At 40.5% G+C, this 21,346-nt stretch overlaps 1 protein-coding gene across 2 annotated transcripts in view; it reads right to left on the reverse strand.

Annotated features, from left to right (window-relative positions):
* The window catches only part of UMAD1 (UBAP1-MVB12-associated (UMA) domain containing 1), a 255,741-nt gene that overhangs the window by 65,646 nt on the left and 168,749 nt on the right, over positions 1 to 21,346 (reverse strand). For both annotated transcript variants that reach the window (XM_013963152.2, XM_018047374.1), the window contains one exon: positions 8,245 to 8,318. In XM_013963152.2, coding sequence (XP_013818606.2) covers positions 8,245 to 8,318 — 74 coding nt within the window. The remainder of the gene's footprint in view (positions 1 to 8,244; positions 8,319 to 21,346) is intronic.

A 21,346-nucleotide genomic window follows, 5' to 3' on the forward strand; every position in this document is an offset into this window, starting at 1 on the left:
CAGAAAATGCCAATTAGGCCAAGTACATACCTGCAGGCCAGTTTTTCCACTGCATAAAGAGTCAGGTGAAATTTATCCTTCTGAAAAAGAATCTCTAGTTGTGTGTGCAGACAACATAAATAGGGCTGTGCTTTAATCTGAACTCCCTATAGAGTGACCAGGTACAATTGTAACCGGAGCCAGAGGAGGAAAAAATAAGGACCATTTGTTACTAATTAAAAAAACAGGGGATTAGAAAAAAAAGATGGCTCTGGGAAATAGGGAACAGTTGTTCTCGCAACATGGACCTCCCACCCTGCTGATTCTGTGGTTTTTTAAAACTACAAAAGTGAAAACTGGAAAAATGACAACCAAATGACTACCGACAGACAGATACACAGAATAGCCTCTGTGGTTTTGAAAATAATTCCTAAACTGGAGATAGCAAATCTGGTTTTCTCAGCAGAAAGCCAGCATTTCCACATTTCAGTTCCTCCTTCGAAACATACTCAATACAGACACATATTGGATCTGACGTAGCTCTGTGCAATGCAATTACAGGTTCCGGTTCTTTGATTCTAATTGCAATCAATTGTGAAGAATCAACAGAGGAGGCAGGTGGTTACAGTTACATAACGTTTAACAAACTAAGACTGCTCAAGTTGAACAAATAGCACTGTGGTCACTTTAAGCTTACCTTAGCTTCGTCAAGTGGAGCTACAAAAGCAGCAGGTTAGCAGGTTTCTGGCAAGGAGTAACTGGTGCTGAGCAACAGACTGTGTACATGAGCTGAGACGCTGCGTAAAACTCCCATTGCCGGCTTACCCACACCATATGTGCATTCTGGATGGAAGAGGGGCACCGCTCATGCACCTCACATAGTTTGGCCTTTTCTGGCCAGGATGAATGAACATAATGTTTCAGTGCTTGTTAACCCAACGGAAGCCAGAAAGTACCAGAATTATGACCTCTCCATTCTAATTTTTTCCAGCAAAACTGCAACTAGGACTGAGACGCAGTGGTAACAAAAACAAGTCTGAAGTGATGGAAAAGATCTTCACAAACTCCGAGGAGCACGCCTCAAGCTAATTCATCTTGCCAGTGTTTCGAGCAATCAACAACCCATGCTAATCTGGCAAATATGAAAGTACAAAGTTTATAGTTTTAAAGACATAATCATGAGGTATTTTAATTGTTCTTTACCAGTGGCCAAATTTATCATTTTCCCAAACATACTCTGCAAGCAAGAGCAAGGATCTTGGAAATGGTTTTAGCAGTCTGACAATTTACCTGCAAGGACTTTTGGATAATTCCTTCCTAACCAGCACAAAAGCCTGATTAATCAATACCTAAAATCTTCATTATGCAGCAGGTTTCCCCCCACCCCCCTTTCCTCCACCCTCCAATCAAAGAAGCAGTATAAAGGTTGGCATTTGGTGGCAAAATTCCAGTTCACTTTCCAAAGAGGTAAAGAGCCAGGACTTCTGGGGAGGAAAAGATCTCAGACACTGCATCTAATCCCTCGACTTCATTGACTAAGAATTGAAGTTGAAGAGAAGCTTAGCAACTTGTCCAAGATCAAACACTTGGTGAGCAGAGGAATCCAGTAAAAAATGTACTTTCTACTGTATTATATGGCCCACTAATTCAAGTGAAAACAAAGATTGGAGAGATGCACGCTAGAAAATCTTTTCCCAAAAGGTAACTTGCATAGGAGGATAAACACATCAAAGAATTAAATTTACCATTTAAATGACATAAGCACTGCAGTAATCCAACTGTGCTTCATTTCCCAGTAAATAAAAAATGTGAAATAGGTCTATATGAGGAAAACAAAACACAAAGATCCTCTCACTCATCCTGGATAAAGTTATATTCCCAGAAACTGTTATAAAGGGAGAAATTAATATCTTCAAACTAAGAGTCTCAGAGTCATAGATAAGAGGAAAAATCAAGATCTGTAGGTAAATACATGTTCAGACAAGTAACCCACAATCTCTAAGAGGGGGAATATGACTTTATAACCGATACAGCAAATTAGACAGTCAAGTAGATCAGCGAGAAAAGTCTGGGCCCTGTGATTACCAATGATAGGTGAAAAATAACCTTTCAGTCACTCACTCTTCTCCCTGCTGGGAAGACCCCTAGGTGAGAGGACAGGTGTTTTGACAAACCGTGATCAGATGTGATCAACTAACTAAGACTTCGTAAATAGGCCAAGGAAGCAAAGTGCCTACATATCTCCCAAAGGTCATCATCAGTAGACTGCTCCGTAGCCTCAGCTGCCATCCAAAAAGGTTCTTCTGTTAGGCAAAATCCTCACCATCAAACTTACTATCATTTAAAATTAAGATACATTCACAGACAAACAGGAAAATGTGAGCACTGGAGAGTGTGCTTTAACCCATTTATCTAACATTCCCAAGGCAATTACTCTTAATGTTTTTATGTATTACATCATCTTTTTCTGCACCGTTTTAAATATAATTTTGTACCTCAAATTTTCTAACTGATTATGAAACCAAGAGTCTTTCTATTTTATTGAAAACTAAAAAGTATTCCATTAAGTGGATTGCCATCTTTGTGCACATACAACCTCTTGTGGATTTAAGAGTATTTTCTTAGAATCCTAAAAGTGGAATTACTGTCAAAATATGTTAATGTCTTTATGGTTCTTGACACTTGTTGCCAAAATGTTTTCAAAAATGGGTGTACCAATTTAAACTGCCTTCAATACCAATTCCCACTGTACCTGTATTTGGATTATGAATATCTTGTGAGAATAGTTTCATAATCATCATTATAACCCCCATAATGTAAATTTACAAACTTATTAACATGTATCATGTTATACTTAAAAAAATCTTAAAACCAAAATTGTGAGAACCAGGGGATGAATATTTGCTATTCCTGAGAATCACTCAAGTTTCCTTTTTGCTGTAGTACCCAGTCTTAATTTTTTTCTACACAGAATTCAGTCTTTAATAAGATACTCTTATACCCCTTTTTAAAGAGTGGTAACCAAAGTCTACATCATATGGAATTGACAAACGTCAAGGATATTTCCATTCATTTTAATGACTATCTAAAAAAAAAAAAAAAAAGAACAAGAAAATTCATCCCTACAGAATCTGAAGGCCTATAGCTTTGGCAAAAGACATAAAGCAAAATATAAAAACCCATTAAAAAAAGAGTGAACATTTCATTAATACATGTGCATTCTGTGCCTTTTTCAGAAGATCAATTTTTGTTCTCTAAATCACTGAACTATGAATTTCACAGGTAACTCAACAACCTATAAAAATGCAAGTAAGAAAATACAAAAAACTGCACACACTGCACTAGACTGAGATGCCACCTCGAATGACGTGAACCAACAGAGTCCCCCAAGCCCTCACCTTGCTCTCCAGGGAGCCCACTGTTAGGCACGTAACCATCTTAGCAAATGTTTGGCTGTTGTGGTTGCTAATCTTACTGGTTTTACAACTGCTGTCTATTAAATTCCCTAGTACAAACTGGCTGTATGATTAGTTGAGGTCTTCATTAAAAAATTTATATTAAATATGCGGTAAGCTACTTTGGTTAACAGAAGTTGGGGGGATATTAGTGTCACAGTTTATTATTATAAGCAATTTTTGTGTCTTCTGTCAGTATAACCACAGTAGTATCTCAGCACCACCAGCTGATAATAATCTTTATAAATCCTACTCTGCAGCTATACCATCTGTTAGTGATTATTTTATATGTGTCTCCATATGCATATGTGAATTAGTTGTCACTCAAGACAAACACACAAACGGAACTGTGGTTTTGTGGGGACTTTTTATTGGCTTGTTTTTGTATTTTGTTATCTTTAGGTTAGCGAAGTAAATAAATAAACATATTCTTCAGTCTTGGAGACCAAAACGAAATGCAAATTGCAGTTATAGAAATACAGACTCTCAGTTATAAGTCATGAGGATGTAATGTATAGCATGGGGAGTACAGTCAATAATACTGTATTAACTTTGCATAGTGGCAGATGGTAACTAGACTTACTGAGCTGATCATTTTGCAATGCATACAAATGTTGGAGCACTATGTTGTACACATGAAACTAATATAACAGTGTATATCAAATGTACTTCAATAAGATAAAGAGGATAAAGAAGGCAAATTAAAAAATAATATTTGTAGTACAAATAAATTTAAGTTCAACAAACACAATCTAAAAGTTTCTTCTAAAGCTGATTAAAATTAATAGTCACCAAAACTGATGCAATTCTATTTAAAAAACTGATATTTCTATATTCACAGCTCTCAGAATATACCTACAGACCAAAAAACAATCAGTAGTAAATCAGTTACTAATATTGTTCTAGTTTTCACAATATGAAACACTTTCCACAACTGAAGATTAGAAAAGTGACTAATTTCTTACTTATATTGTTAATTCATCAGAGATGAATCATGACAAAAATTCAAAACCAGTTCCCCATTGATCTGTGGGTTTATCCCCCTGAGCTGTAAATACCCTGGCTCCTACAGCAGCAGCAAACCGAAAGCTGTGATGTCATTACAACTCACCACCAAAATTTACCCAGAGAGGCAGCTACAAAAAAAGGAGCAGAAGGAGGCAGATAAACTTCCAACTGGATAATCAGTTCCAAATTATCACTTTTTCCTCGAGTACTACAGTCTAGTGACTTGATTTTAATAAGCTCAAATACGGGTTTACAGGAGCTTATACGCTACACACCAAAAACATGTGAATTCTGTAAAGAGTTACTAACGGGAATTAAGACACAGACTAAAGCACAACCTGGGAGAAACCACATTTGATAACTAGATAGTTCACTGTCTCCTTCAGTTATCCTATTTTAGGGAACAATGCTTTAGGATTATATTAAGCGAAAGCTAAAGTACAAACAGTAGTAAATAAAGTCATAATTAAGAGAAACCTAAAATATTTACACAGGGGGAGTAAAGAAGAGACAAACATACTGGAGAAAGTATGATTTCCTGGAACGAATGCTACATTATTTTCAGTTTCATGAAGTAAAAAATCCCACTAATGATTTAATACAAATAAACATGCTGCTTTTCATAGGATCTTCTGTGCATTAAAATAAGTCCTACTCCAACTTTGTAAAATGTAGCTTATTTGATGCCCAAACCAGATCTCCTTTTTTCAAATATATTTCATCTAGAATTTCCATGATGTCTGTGGGAAAGCTGTACTTGGAGAGGCAACACAGGGTTTGAAGTTTACTTGGGCTATAAAGTGTAAGGGAAAATAACACAGACTACTTAACAAAATATTGTAACTGCCGTTAAAACTACATACGGTATAGCACAGGCCAAGTTCCATTCGTTGTTTTTTTTAAAATACTTTATTATCTGTCATTGAGATCCATGTGTGGAAAGTAGTTTCAACCCATGATTTGCTTCTGTATGTCTAAAATGTTAATGAGGAATTTCATTTCACAGGAATTTGTATTAATATATAAAATTGCATAAACTGTAAAGAAATTTTTTTTTCATAGTTCAAAGCTCACCTAATACATGAAGCCTTTCTTGATTCTCACTAATGATGTTTCTTCCTTCACTGAAATCTCAGTTATCTTTGTAGTTACGGAGTTTAAGACATGTGTTTATTCCACCTTATATTATAATGACTTGTGGAGTTGTCTTACGTTCATGAATAGACTGAGAATTAAGTAAGAATCATGAAGTCTTACACAGTTTTATATCCTCTTTGCCCCATGTCCAACCAAATTCCTTGAGAATAGTAGTCAATCTACATATTTATTTGAATTCACTGAAAAATTCATTTGGGGACACTAAAATATACCTTCTCCAAAGGGTTCTTAGAAAAACATCATATATTTTGGTAACTAAGAGTGTTATTTTTAAGCTCTAGGGAATCTATACTAACTGATCAAATATGTTTTCATTATAAACAATATTTCAACATTTGTTGTATAGCCATTAAAAAGGAAAATAATGAGAATCTTTCTTGCTAGGTACAATAGTTACATTTTAATCAGATGTATATCTTTCAAAAACCCAACTGAAATCATAATACTTCATCCTGCTAATGTAATTGAATGTCAAAAATAATCTAAATTAATAGATTTATGATAACTTCTAGGGCTTCCCAGGTGGCGCCAGTGGTAAAGAATCCACCTGCCAATGCAGGAGACGCAAGAGATGTGGGTTTGATCCCTGGGTTGGGAAAATCCTCTGGAGTAGGAAAGGGCAACCCACTCCAGTATTCTTGCCAGGAGAATCCCATGGACAGAGGTACCTGTAGGCTACAGTCCATGGGGTAGCAAAAAGTTGGATACAACTGAGCAAATGAGTCCACACAGTGGGTTGTCAGTGAGCTTGAAGTCAAGGAGTGATGTGATCTGATTCAATTTCTGTCTGCTGTGAAGAGAACAGACTTAAGGGGGAAGAATGGAAGCAGAGAGTCCAGGTGAAATTGGTAGCTTAGGATTCTAGCAGTGCCCACATTGAGAAGTGGTTAGAGTCTGGATGTACCGGGAAGGAGAGGAAACAGGCCTTAACTGGTGGAAATGCATGTAAAGTGTGAGGGAAACAAAGAAGCCAGGGGTACCCCAGGGGTGTGATTCTAAACCACTCTTCAGAGGGTGACGCTATTTAACACTGATGGTGAAAACTTGAGCAGAGAGAAGCCTCAGGGTGGCAGGACCAGGGATCAATAGTTCTTTGCTTAAGTAAAGGCTGAACTGTTTAGAAACTTGTAAGTGAAGTAGCTTCAATAATGAGCTAGTTTCAAATCTCAGAGGATCTATTCTCAAAAGCTTCTTTCCTTCAAAATTAATCTTGGAATTCTTCCTATCAATAAATTGACTTTTAAAAATAACTGAGTTTGGCAGACATTTCCACTGAGTCACATACATACCTAAGCAGTAAAACTGAAGTAATCATGGATGATTTCTAAACCATTTTGGTGGTTCTTTCCTAAAGCTCAAATACATCAACCTTTATTTCCTATCAAAGACGCTACTACCTAAGGTGGAAGGGAGATCTGAAAGGGAGGGGATATATGTATACATATAACTGATTCACTTCACTGTACAACAGAAACGAACTCGATTAACCCCCAATTAAAAAAACAAAAAGATGCTACTTATGTTCAGTATTCACTAAATATCTGAGTAAACAAAAGAGATCAAGATGCTTCAACACATATACTGCAGATTTTTCTTTGTCCTTCTATCTTTTTTTCCACCACTATATACTCACCCCCTTGCACAGTCATTGCTTAATGAATACCACTTGCATGCATTAATAGAAAAAAAACACATGCACAGTTTTATTGGAAATATGGCTCTTTTTCTTTTTCTACATCAATTTTACTTCCCAAGTAACTGCTTTTAAGTTTCTCTCTTGATTATAAAATATTTACTCACTGTGGAAAATCTAAACCCCAAAACCTTTCTTCTTAAGACGAATATTACTCTCTACTTATAACTCATGATTGTATTCATTCATTTAACAAATACTTTTGACTTCCTTTTCTGTGCTAGGCTTTGTGGATACAGTAATGAATCAAACAGGCCAAGTGCCCTGACCTCACTCCAGTTGTATGCAATGCCCTCACTTCCTACAGAAAGTAGAGGTGTGTCACCATGCAGACCGTTTCAAAACCCATGGATATCTCTTCCACTCCCGTCGTTAGCATTCTCTCAGTCTTAAAAATGATTATTTCAGTGATTCAATAAGGTCAGCATGTTTCCACACAGACTATGAAACATGTAGGAAATAAACTACACTCTCAGTACTCACAAGGAGCAAATAATTTTCTCACGTGGAAAAAGAATAAAAACTATAGTCTTTTTAAAAACTCTAGTCTGAACAATGTCAAGGAGTGTACTATGGTGGTGGAAATGCGAATGTAAGACAGTTCTGAAGAAGTTACGCTCAAATCTTTCTCTCTAGGTTCATATATTACCTATTTATTCAAATGTATTAGAAAATAATCACTCAACAAAAATAATTTCAATGTTTTAACTTCGGTGTTCTATGCCTCTGTTTCCAACAGGAAGCTTCCACTTCCGGCACTAGGGAAAGCTTAGTACTTGGGAAGTCACTGCTGCCCACCATACCTTGACTTCTGGCCGCTCACCTGTTCTCCTGGTACGTGGGCGCCTGTCTGCATGGCCAGAATGGAAGTGACTGTTTATCCTCAGAGGACTGTATTATCACAGGGACTGGTCTGGATTTACTCAAAAGGGCTCACTGAGCCCCACTTACCCCCAAAGGCTGGTTGTCTTCTGCATCTGAAGTTTCGCCTCTTGCTGCCACTCTTTGCTCATGTGCTGTATCTCCTGTTAGACAAAGAAAAAAACACAAAACTTTACCACGCCACTGAGGCCAAACTGTCTATTACTTGTCTGAAATATCTTCTGTTACTTAACAATGAACGCTGGAGAGGGTTTGGAGAAAAAGGAACCTTCTTGCGCTGTGGTGGAAATGTAAATTGGTGCAGCTACTGTGGAGAAGAGCACGGAGGGTCCTTAAAAAGCACTAGGAATAAAACCACCACATGGCCCAGCAACGCCACTAATGGGCATATACCCTGAGAAAACCCTAACTCAAAACGACACGTGTACCCCAGCGTTCACTGCAGCACTATTTACAACAGCCAGGACATGGAAGCAGCCTAGCTGTCCATCAACGGATAGTGGATAAGGAAGCTGCGGTACACATAAACGATGGACGTTACCCATCCACAGAAAGGCCTGTCATACAGAGTGAAGTCAGTCAGGAAGAGAAAAGCAAATACTGTATATTAACACACATATATGGAATCTAGCAAAATGGTACTGATGAACCTATTTGCGGGGCAGGAATAGAGACACAGACATAGAGAATGGGCTTGTGCACATAGCGGGAGAGGGAAGGGGGATGAACTGAGAGAGCAGCACTGCAATACATACAACACTGCGTGTACAGCAAGTAGCTAGCAGGAAGCTGCAGCGTAGCACAGGCAGCTCAGCCTGGGCTCTGTGGTGACCTAGAGGGGTGGGACGGGGTGGGAGGAGGCTTGGGAGGGAGGGGGTGCATGTATACTTATGGCTGATTCATCGTGTTGTACAGCAGAAACCAACACAACATTGTAAAGCAATTATCCTCCAATTAAAAAGAAATTTAAAATAAAGAATTTATAGGTATACAGGTATTTTTACCCATAAATTTTCACTGAAAATTCAGGATTTTCACTGAAGGACTAATTTTAATAGAAGAAGATGGGACATTTTTATTATAATTGAATACAGAATGAAAAATTTTCAAATAACTCAGAAAATGAGATTTAAATAAAATTTTGATGTACCCCCAAAAAATGAGATATCTTCTGCTATTGTATGTTCACACTGTGGAGTAAACAAATTAATATTTAAGAATAGTAATTTTATAGAGGTCACAAAAATCATATACAGAGACATACAATCTGAACCAGAAATGTATCCTGCTTTATACAGGGTTGCTCTGGAAAAATCAAGTGAATTTATATTTTGTAAATCAAGTCATATTTCAAATAAACTAGGAAAGCTTATAACTTAAAGAGATAAAGCAAATTACTTTCAAACATTAGACATCTAACATGAATAACTGTCCTCTAAATGTGTCTTTTAAGAAGTTTTACTCTTTATAAGGGTTTATTTGTGTCTCTGTAGATCTGCCTCAGAGTATGTATGTTTGTATGTAATAATTAACCATATGTCAAACCATTTTTACAACAGGAAAGAACAATGAACAAATTCATAAATTAGCATTTAGTTAATAGCCTAATTCCTAAAGGTGGTGCCTGGGTGGGTTATATTTACTAAACCAAGCTGGTCACTAGATTGCCTCTAAGGACACAGGACAGACAGAAATATAGTTAAGTCAGTACAAGCATAATTTAATGTATTAATAGTCTATGTTAATTTATTGACTAACACTAATCATCTGTGATTAACACATGGTAGGTAAAGAAACAATTAGTCTACTTGTTAAAAGCATAATGAGAAGTTAATCTAGTAATCTGCTCTTCCATAAAGTTAGGCCAGCCCAGGAATGTCCACAAGAGGGAAGATTACAAAATCCACACACGATGACTTGGCTGACACTTAGGAATTTGTTAACATAGGGAAGGTCACAGTCTTCACTGGAGGTAACAAAGTATGGAAGTCTGGGCTGGGTTTAATTTTTCCATAGTGAAACACAGAAGTTTACCAATGGCTATAATCAAGAAAGAGCCCTATAAAACTTTAAAGAATTACTTAAAATTCTGTTAAATTCTAAAACTATTAAGCAAGAATTAAGTTGGTAGTTTACTGACATAAGAGAAAGCAAACCACTAAATGTTTAAAATCCAAGCACATCATGCAATTCCAGCCTACAAGCTGTGTTCTCAAAGCCAAGTATGGCATTCGTACTGTTGGTCAGAACCCAGCATATGGCAGGCGTTCCATAAATACTAGCTGAGTAAATTATTGAACTTCTATCTATAGTCTCTAGTCTATAAAACTGTGATAATACTGTGCATGCGTGCTTAGTCACACAGTCGGGTCCAACTCTGCAACCCCATGGACTATATAGCCCACCAGGCTCCTCTGTTCGTGAATACTAGAGTGGGTTTCCATTTCCTCCTCCAGGGAATTCTCCTGACTCAGGGATCAAACCCACATCTTCTTCACTGACAGGCAGATTTTTTACCACTAAGCCACCTGGGAAGCCCATGACAATACTAACTAGTATGTGATAAAAGCTTTATTTGAGCATATAATTAGTCTTTTTCCTCTAAAACATATTTGTGAAACTTAAAAAGCAAATTTATTAAATACCATTCTGATATATTGTTACCAGTGGTTGGTAATTGGGGCATAACTTGATAGATTTTAAAAAGTTAATGACTTTTTAAAAATCATGCTGGAACAAAAGCATTAGGAACTTAAATTACATCTATAGGATAATAAAGTTAATAGTCATTAAGTGAAAAATTATGTCAACTTACTTTTATTACTAATTTTGATTGATTTTTTAAAAGTTATTATCTAAACTGACCATTTATTTGCACATCGGGAAGAGTCTTATTCTCAGAAATCCACCTTCTCTCTGAAAGTTAGGGATAAGCAAATCAACCCCCAGTTCATGGATGGCAAAACCAGCCACAAGTTGTTTAATTTGCTTGGGTAAAGGGAATGAGACCACGAAGACCCCAGCAGCATAAGCAGCCAAGGTAATGCAAGTCCCTGTACAGAGTCAGGTGTTTAATAACTCACATGCCTGAGGTTTAGAAGAAAGTATATGTCATCCAATATGAAAGGTCATTTACTCTTAAGTTTTTTTTTTTTTTAACCTTTTAAAATGATTATAGGGCCATCTCCTAGCCATACAAAGACTGTATTTGGGTGAAATCATTCAAGTCTATGCTTCCTTTGCCAATTTCTGATTTCAAGGCAAGTATCTGTGAGATGCACTCATCTCACATGCTAGTAAAGTAATGCTCAAAATTCTCCAAGCCAGGCTTCAGCAATACGTGAACAGTGATGTTCCTGATATTCTAGCTGGTTTTAGAAAAGGCAGAGGAACCAGAGATCAAATTGCCAACATCCGCTGGATCATGGAAAAAGCAAGACAGTTTCAGAAAAACATCTATTTCTGCTTTATGGACTATGCCAAAGCCTTTGACTATGTGGATCACAATAAACTGTGGAAAATTCTGAAAGAGATGGGAATACCAGACCACCTAACCTGCCTCTTGAGAAATCTGTATGCAGGTCAGGAAGCAACAGTTAGAACTGGACATGGAACAACAGACTGGTTCCAAATAGGAAAAGGAGGACGTCAAGGCTGTATATTGTCACCCTGCTTATTTAACTTCTATGCAGAGTACATCATGAGAAACGCTAGACTGGAAGAATCATAAGCTGGAATCAAGATTGCTGGGAGACATATCAATAATCTCAGATATGCAGATGACACCACCCTTTTGGCAGAAAGTGAAGAGGAGCTAAAAAGCCTCTTGATGAAAGTGAAAGTGGAGAGTGAAAAAGTTGGCTTAAAGCTCAACATTCAGAAAACGAAGATCATGGCATCTGGTCCCATCACTTCATGGGAAATAGATGGGGAAACAGTGGAAACAGTGTCAGACTTTATTTTTGGGGGCTCCAAAATCACTGCAGATGGTGATTGCAGCCATGAAATTAAAAGATGGTTACTCCTTGGAAGGAAAGTTAGGACCAACCTAGATACCATATTCAAAAGCAGAGACATTACTTTGCTGACTAAGGTCCGTCTAGTCAAGGCTATGGTTTTTCCTGTGGTCATGTATGGATGTGAGAGTTGGACTGTGAGGAAGGCTGAGCGCTGAAGAATTGATGTTTTTGAACTGTGGTGTTGGAGAAGACTCTTGAGAGTCCCTTGGACTGCAAGGAGATCCAACCAGTCCATTCTGAAGGAGATCAGCCCTGGGATTTCTTTGGAAAGAATTATGCTAAAGCTGAAACTCCAGTACTTTGGCCACCTCATGCGAAGAGTTGACTCACTGGAAAAGACTCTAATGCTGGGAGGGATTGGGGGCAGGAGGAGAAGGGGACGACGGAGAATGAGATGGCTGGATGGCATCACTGACTCAATGGACGTGAGTCTGAGTGAACTCCGGGAGATGGTGATGGACAGGGAGGCCTGGCGTGCTGCGATTCATGGGGTCGCGAAGAGTCGGACACGACTGAGCGACTGAACTAAACTGATCTGATCTGCACCAAACATTTTATTTATGTATGTATTTAGTTGTGGTGGCTCTGGGTCTTCACCGCTGTGGGGCTCTTCTCTGGCTGCGGCGGGCAGGGGCCACTCTCCCTCTGTGATGCGTGGGCTCCTTTGCAGTGGCTTCTCTTTTGCAGAGTGCAGGCTCAGCAGTTGTGGTGCGTGGGCTTAGCTGCCCTGGGGTATGTGGAATCTCAGTTCCCGGGGTCCGGGACTGAACCCACATTCCCTGCACTGTCAGGTGGATTCGTAACCACTGGGCTGGCAGGGAAGTCCCAGACCTTCCCAACACCTCCCTACAGCTTGAATAACCAGGAAGGCTGTCAGCCAGCGTTCTTGACACCACACAACACATCTGCTTGGGAGCACCTGTACAATCACCGGTTACTGAAACGCCACATTTGGCGATACCTCAAGACGATAACTGATCACTAGGGAAAATGCGACCTGCAAGGATTTTCTCTATAAACAAAGACACAAAATGAAAACTATACAAACAGCAAACAGAAAAGAACAGGTCACAGTGAAACAGGACCATTTTCTTCTCACTGAAGAAGTATCTTATCATGATAAAAATTCAATTAGTTCCTCTAACTTGTTATAACCCATCTGAAAGTAAGACACTTCAACAATAAAAACAAAGATGCATGAGATGAAAGTGAAATGATGCTTCAGCTTTCAGCCACGAGTTAGTTCTAATTTCTGTGCTGTGTAGACTCAGCAGGGCTTCCCAGGCGGCTCAGTGGTAAAGGATCTATGTGCTAATGTAGGAGACACAGGTTTGATCCCTGGATCTGGAAGCTCCCTTGGAAAAGGAAACAGCATCCCACTCCAGGATTCTTGCCTGGAAAACACCACGGACAGAGAAAGGAGCCTAGCGGGCTCACAGGATCGCAGAGAGTCAGACATGACTGACCGAGCATGCACCCATAGATTCAAAACTTTCATTTGCAACTCAGCTATTTAAAAGGAAAAAGACAACAAAAACAGACCCAAACTATTACATGTAGAATGGATATACGCCAAGGTCCTACTGCATAGCACAGGGAACCATATCTAATCTCCTGGGATAAACCATAATGGAAAAGATTATTGAAGCAGAATGTGTATGTGTATATAACTGGGTCACTTTTCTGTACAGCAGAGACAGGCACAATACTGTAAAGCAACTATACTTCAATAAAAAAAAAGGAAAAAATTCATAGTATTAACATTTCATAGATTTATAACGCCACAATTGATTCTTATCCCCACTTCCCTCCTCCCCGACTTTACACTGTGGGCTTTCCTGACGGCTCAGACGTTTAAGAATCCATCTGCAATGCAAGAGACCCAGGTTCGATCCCTGAGTCAGGAAGATTCCCCTGGAGAAGGGAATGGCTACCCACTCCAGTATTCTTGTCTGGATAATTCCATGGACAGAGGAGCCTGGCAATTTAAAGGAGAAAGGCTTTATGCATATTAACGAAGCTCTTTCAGAACTTAAAGGACTGAAGTGAAATTTCATGTGTATTTCAGCCTAGTGAGGCTAGACAGGAAACATTTTAGGTTTCTCTGTCAAAACTTCTCCAGTCTACCACTGTAGCTGGGAACAGCCACAGATGTATAAACTGCTGAGTGGAGCTGTGTTTCGATGAAATTTTACTTACAAAGGTGGGTTGAGTCAGGCTGTAGTTTCCAGATCTCTATTTTAGAGCCTACCTCTTCCAGGATAAAAAGCTGAATTATGCTATATAAGGAGGTGAGAAAGGGCTGGTGATGAGCATGTCTTCATGAGCTCATTCTACTGGGTGACCCGGGTGGAGGGAGAGGAGAGATGTGATGAAGAATGAGCACCAGGCACAAGGGAAAAGGAAAGAGGAGCCGCTGCCAGCGATGCCAGGGGAACCTGAATGCCTCTCTGGATCACCCAGACGAGCTCTCTTTCGGGGAGGGGGTGGTGGGTGAGTCAGGGAGTACTCTCACTCTTTAGGCCCCCTTCGTGTGGAGGAAACCGTAGTTACTAACATCCCCCCAGTCTCTCCCTGCATTCTTGTCACAGGGCTGGTGATGTGGGAGGGCAAAGCTAACGGGGTTCTTGTCTCACTCCCCTCCCCACTCCCCTCTGCTCTGACCCTGCCCAGGGGCCCTCCCACTGGAGCAGGGCTGCCCCAGCCCAGCACACTCTGTGATAGGGTGGAGGTCAACCTAATGGGGTTCAGAACAGGAAACCCATTTGCTTCTTGACAGAAGCCACGTTCTTCAACACCAGCTTTATAGGCAATAAAGATGAGACTCTGTTCTTCATCTGTCTTTATTTATTTTAACTAAACTGTCCAGATCTTATCTGGGTAAGGAGGGTGGTATTACTGGAACACCCTAGAATCCAGGACAGGGAATGGCCTGGTGTGGACAGCACTGGAGCCTGCCTACAGATGAAAAACTCTGAACACAGAAACCTGTTTTCTCTCTTTCCTTTTATTATAGAGGGATTATCTAGAGCTTCATATCTGAGAATGCAGTCTTCAAAACACTAGTTTCAAGGGGTTCCCATGGAAAACGTGGCTCTCTGATCAAAAGTATGAGGAAAAACCTACCAAATGCATTCCCTTCTGATTGATTTTCAATGTACTCTGACATAGTAAAGGCTCTGAAAAATTCAGTAAAGAAACTAAAAAGAAATTTTCACCATGTTCTTGACTAGAAAACCACTTTATTCACTCTATTAAAATCCTGCAGCGTGTCAACACTACAGGAAATGCTACTATAACATTTCTGAAGTTAAAATTGAATATGAAATATTTTTACTGACTTTTAAGATCCTCCACATTGTCAAATTTGTTATTTAGTTCCTGAGCGTTCATTTTATGCAATGTTAACTCACACTTCTTTTCCTTTAGAGGGTTCTTTTTACAATTCCCTGTTAATTCATTCAGTTGCATTTGGGGCAGACTAGCAGGTTGTGACTGCATTCTACCACATGATTCTGATTCCAGAATAGCTGATCGTCTACAGAGGAGAAAAGGATAGCCAGACACCTTGAAGACACAGGAGAAAGCCCCAGTGCTCAGAAACATCCCCCCCACAATTCTACCAATTAGAGATTCATTAGGGTTAATGAGCTCCTCTTTTAAAATGCAAATACCCTGTGGGAGTGTTTGCTTATTAGTCATTCACAGAGTGAAGTAGTGGAAAGAACAGTGGAATGGCCTCTCCATTAACTCCTTTTCATTCCTCAGTCACACACTCATTACCCAAGGAGGCCTGGCACGGTGGCAACAGAATGGCTTTGGAACTGACAGAACTCAACCCAACGCCTTTGCCAAATCCATGACCTTGGGCACATTACTGAATTTCTCAGAGCCTCAATTTCCTCATCTGAAAAATGGGAATCATGACATATAATAAGGCATTATGGTGACATTAGTGGTAAAGAATCCGTCTGCCAATTCAGGAGATGCAAGACACACAGGTTTCGATCCCTGGGTGGGGAAGGTCTCCTGGAGGAGGGCATGGTAACCCACTCTGGTATTATCACCCAGAGAATTTCATAGACAAGACAGCCTGGCGGGCTACAGTCCATGGGGCTGCAAAGAGTCAGACACAACTGAGTGACTGCATGTGCACACACAGATTAAATGAGGAAACATGCTAAACACTAACGGCAGAGAGGAAGATGGGAGAGGAGCTGGGGCAAAGACAAACGTGAATAGCTGTTGCCATGATCTTCAGCACAGGAGAGGTGAGAGAAGCGCTCTCCTATAAACTCATTTAGTGCCCCCATGCAGTGTGGCGAGGTCCGCTTTGTAATAGCCATTTAAGGATGGCAGACCTGGTGTTGGAATCCAAGTCTGCTGACAGCACCAAGTCATCATGTACCACCACGCAGCTTCTCATTACTCAAGACAAGTTATCCAACTCGGTTTCATACACATTATATTTAAGTCTCCTCCAGTTCCGTTCTGTTTTGAGAATATTGCCCACACGCTCCCTGTTTTCCACTATAATGAAGAAAGGAAGGAAAGAGAGAAAGCAGAGGGACTAACTGCCAAAGCTGTGCCTTGCCCAGGAGCCTGCTGCTGTCAGGCCAGGACTCTTGACGACGACAGTGACCCCACAGGAAGCCCAGAATAAGAGCACCTAAGCCATGGAGAGGGGACCGCAGTCAGCAAACACGCAGAGGGAAAGGTTCAAGCCAGCGAGGAATTAAAGAAAAGCAAATGAAAATGGCACCAAGAATATATTAAATGTGCATACCAAGATTATGACACCCAAATTAGCTACGGATGCTGACAACTAACACACTGGCATCATTCTGATAAATGCAGTTAACACTGTTGATTCAACTGTATGTGAGAGGGGAATAGTTTAAAGAAAATTCTAAACACACACGAAGAGCTCCTGAAAAGAATTATAAATGACTGTTAAAATATGGAGAAAAATTAAAATTAAGGGTTCAGTAGAACACGCAATGCGTTTTATAAGATATTAGTGTGACTCTCAGTGGTAAAGAATCCACCTGCTAATGCAGGAGACTCGGGTATGATCCCTGGGTTAGGAAGATCCCCCAGAGAAGGAAATGGCAACCCACTCCAGTATTATTGTCTGGCAAATTCCATGGACAGAGGAACTAGGCAGGCTACAGTCCATGGGGTCACAAAGAGTCAGACACGACTGAACAACGGAGCATGCACGCACACACACAGTGTGAATCTTAATTTTAACACATATTTATATACAACTTTTAGGCAACATAACGGGTTTTAATATATGACTGCTATTAAAATCATACAGCTAAAATTTTGCTTACTGCACTGCAAGCTGAAGGTCACAATGGACACTTAAGGACATCTATTCAAGGAAGTAAGAATACCCGAAAATCCAACAGAAGTCAGACTCAATGATCAGTCCTCCCGGCCTGCTCTTAATTCATCCTGTGATTACAGATTTCTTTAGTTCTGAGTCTTGTTACTATGTAGCTATGGGTAAAAATTTTTCTGAAAGATTTCAAGCAATCCAAAACATCAATTAAGTATTTAACACTACGTTAAGCACATAAGCCCAGGCATTTCTTTAGATTGGAAGACTAGATACTCAAAAGGCCAAAGTAATTTTGTGCTTCTCCATTTGTAGAATATTGTATCACGCTATACAAATATGCCTTCAAAAGTGGGTTTTTTTTTTTTGATAGCTTTCCTAAATCAGAGTAAATTTATACCCTGCAAGAGTATGTTGGGCGGCTCATCATTCCTGACCCTGGATCCCAAGATGCTGCTGAAAGAACCCACTATACAAAGGTTAGCTCTGAGCAGGCCGCTGACTACACATCTCCAGGCCCCGCTGCAAACAAACAGGACTGATAGAAGGATTTTCAATGTGTAGGGCTTGAAACCTAAATCTATAAACAGAAAAAAAAAAAAAAAAAGGCTCACTCTACCAGTTTATCTGGTATCCTGAAACAAAGACTCAAATGTGCTGCCTGTTGTTGGGGAAAAATGATGGCGCTGATCCATCACCAACAATGCAACCGAGGCAGAGCTCACTGGCACCAAGTCACTCACGCGCGGGAGTGTCTTGCCTCCTTTCCAACCAACAGAATAAACTTGCAGAGTTACTGGCTGGGGTCAGAAGTTCTGCTCAGTCAGTTCTCCACATAGAAATAAGGGATACCATGAGATCAAATGTGTGTTTCCACCTACAGCATCCATTGGTCCAATCAGAGATAGTAGGTAGATAAGCTGTCAGTGTCTTGAAACTGAGTTCTGATAAGGACCAAAGAGTTGTGGTGTAAGAAGTAAAGCTGCTCAGTCGTGTGCAACTTTGCAATCCAACGGACTGTAGCCTACCAGAGTCCTCCGTTCATGGAATTTTCCAGGCAAGATTACTGGGGTGGGTTGCCATTTCCTTCTCCAGGAGATCTTCCCAACCCAGGGATCTAACCCAGGTCTCCCTGTAAGTAGTGTATGAGAACAGTGCAAAGAAAATTTCCAGCAGAAACAATAAAAGCAGTGCATGAAACACACTGCAATCAGCTTCATGTTGTTTCATTCATTCAACAAATATTTGCTGAATACCTATTATGTTAGATAGCATCACTGACTCAGTGGACATGAATCTGGGCAAATTCCAGCAGAGAGTGGAGGGCAGAGGAGTCTGGCGGGCTATAGTCCATGGCAAAGAGTCGGACATGACTCAGTGACTGAACATAACAACAATCTATTACGTGCCACATATCACACTGGGTACCACGTGAACTATAGCGATATCATCCCTGCCCTCAGAGGATTTACGTCCTCAGTTCAGTCACTCAGTCGTGTCCGACTCTTTGTGACCCCATGAATCGCAGCACGCCAGGCTTCCCTGTCCATCACCAACTCCCGGAGCTTACTCAAACTCATGTCCATTGATTCAGTAATGCCATCCAGCCATCTCATCCTCTGTTGTCCCCTTCTCCTCCCACCTTCAATCAGTTTGCATCCTAGAGGAGATTTTTCAGCCAACAAGATGTAATCACAAAAGCTGGTTGTAGAAATTAGCCCCAAACTGAAAATTATGGGAGTATCAAATCAATTAAGGAATAGAAATTTCATTCAAAGCACACCGCGGGAAAAGTGGCCAGTCATAACAAGAGCAAGCTTCGTATTAGGGCTTTGTTTCCACCTCAGCTCCTTTCACCAAAAATAAAGGATATATTTTGTCAGCATCATTACTTTAAAAGGAAGAGAGCATTTCTGAAAATATACCATATTATTTGAAGAAAAGCTGATATTAAAAATGAATCACTTGCAAACCACAGATCACAACTTAGAAGCAAAGCCACATGTGACAGATGCGATGAGGTGGTGTGACGTTATCCCAGATGAAGAACAGGAGTTTGATTTCAAAATGCAAAGAAGCTGGCCTGCTTTACTGAAGACGTCACACTTCTCATTTGATTATATGATATGAGCCTGTGACACTGCTGTCCTGAGGATCACCGCATGTCACATTTAAAATGTTCATGTGGGGGCTCCCCTGGTGGCTTAGTGGTAAAGCAGCGGCCTGACACTGCAGGAGATATGGGTTTGATCCCTGGTCAGGGAAGATCCCACGTAACATGGAGCAACTAAGCCCGTGTGCCCCCACTACTTAGCCTGTGCTCCAGAGTCCGAGAGCTGCAAGTACGGAAGCCTATGTGCCTCAAGCCCAAGCTCTCCAATAGGAAAAGCCCCTGCAATGAGAAACCCACAACTAGAGAGCAGCGCCCGCTCACCAAAGCTAGAGAGAGGCTTGCACAGCAATGAAGACTCAGCACAGCCAAGAAATTAAAAATAGTTTTAATGCTCATAGAAAGAGGGAGGGGACATATGTATACCCATGGCTGATTCATCCTAATGCATGCCAGAAACCAACAACGTATTGTAAAGCAATTATCCTTCCATTAAAAATAAATACTTTTTAAAAAATGCTCATATAAGACAAGTGGTTTGGCCCCTTTAGGAACTCAGGTAAAACTCAACACCACAAGGTCTGAGGGAGAAAGTTCTAACCTGTACACCTATCTGCTAACTAGAAGCAGGTAAAGAGCCACAGTGAATCGCCCATTAGCCTCCTGAGGAAGGAGGAGCCCGACTGGGAGGCGATCAAAGTTTAGGACTGTAAACTCGGGCCTGGCCATCCTCTTATATTTATGGAACTTCTAGTTGGACTATAATATACAGACAGGATGGAAAAGAAAGTGTATCATGGGCGAGCCTGGGACAAACGTGCACTAAGGGAAAGCAGGGGCTAAGAGCAGCAGAGAGCAGGACCTTCAAATGCATCCACATCTCCTACATGGCCTGGTGGGGCACTGCATCTCACATCAGAGTGTGGGACAATCACCAGGGGTACAAATTCCCGAGTCTCATGGGAGATGCAGACTTGCTCAGTTCAGTGAACAGTCAAAGAATCTAAATTTTTAGCTAGCATTCTGCTGCTGCTGCTGCTAAGTTGCTATAGTCGTGTCCAACTCTATGTGACCCCATAGACGGCAGCCCACCAGGCTCCCCCGTCCCTGGGATTCTCCAGGCAAGAACACTGGAGTGGGTTGCCATTTCCTCCTCCAATGCATGAAAGTGAAAAGTGAAAGGGAAGTCACTCAGTCGTGTCCAACTCTTCGCGACCCCATGGACTGCAGCCTACCAGGCTCCTCTGTCCATGGGATTTTCCAGGCAAGAGTGCTGGAGTGGGGTGCCATTGCCTTCTCTGAGCTAGCATTCTAGGAGACTCTAATAGAGCTGACTCACAAACAATACTTCACAGACACAATGAAGCTGAGATAACCTTCCAGGGCTGACAGAGTATCATCTGCCTGATTTTGGGAGTGGCTGTCCCCTCCTTCATTTCTCCTTCCTGCCCATATTGTTTAAATGTTTAGAGAGTACGTACGTAGCTCTGTGCATAGCTGTAAGTCATGGCCCAAAAATTCCCCAAAGAACTGAAAGCAGGGAGGGTCTTGAAGAAATATTTGCATATCCATGTTCACAGCAGCATGATTCATAAGAGTCAAAAAGCTGAAGAAACCCAACTATCCATCAACAGATGAATGGATAGATAAAGTATGGTATATACATAGAAGGAAGTATTATTCAGCCTCTCAGGG

This window comes from Capra hircus, chromosome 4 (genome assembly GCF_001704415.2).
Source record: "Capra hircus breed San Clemente chromosome 4, ASM170441v1, whole genome shotgun sequence".
Lineage (NCBI taxonomy): Eukaryota > Metazoa > Chordata > Mammalia > Artiodactyla > Bovidae > Capra > Capra hircus.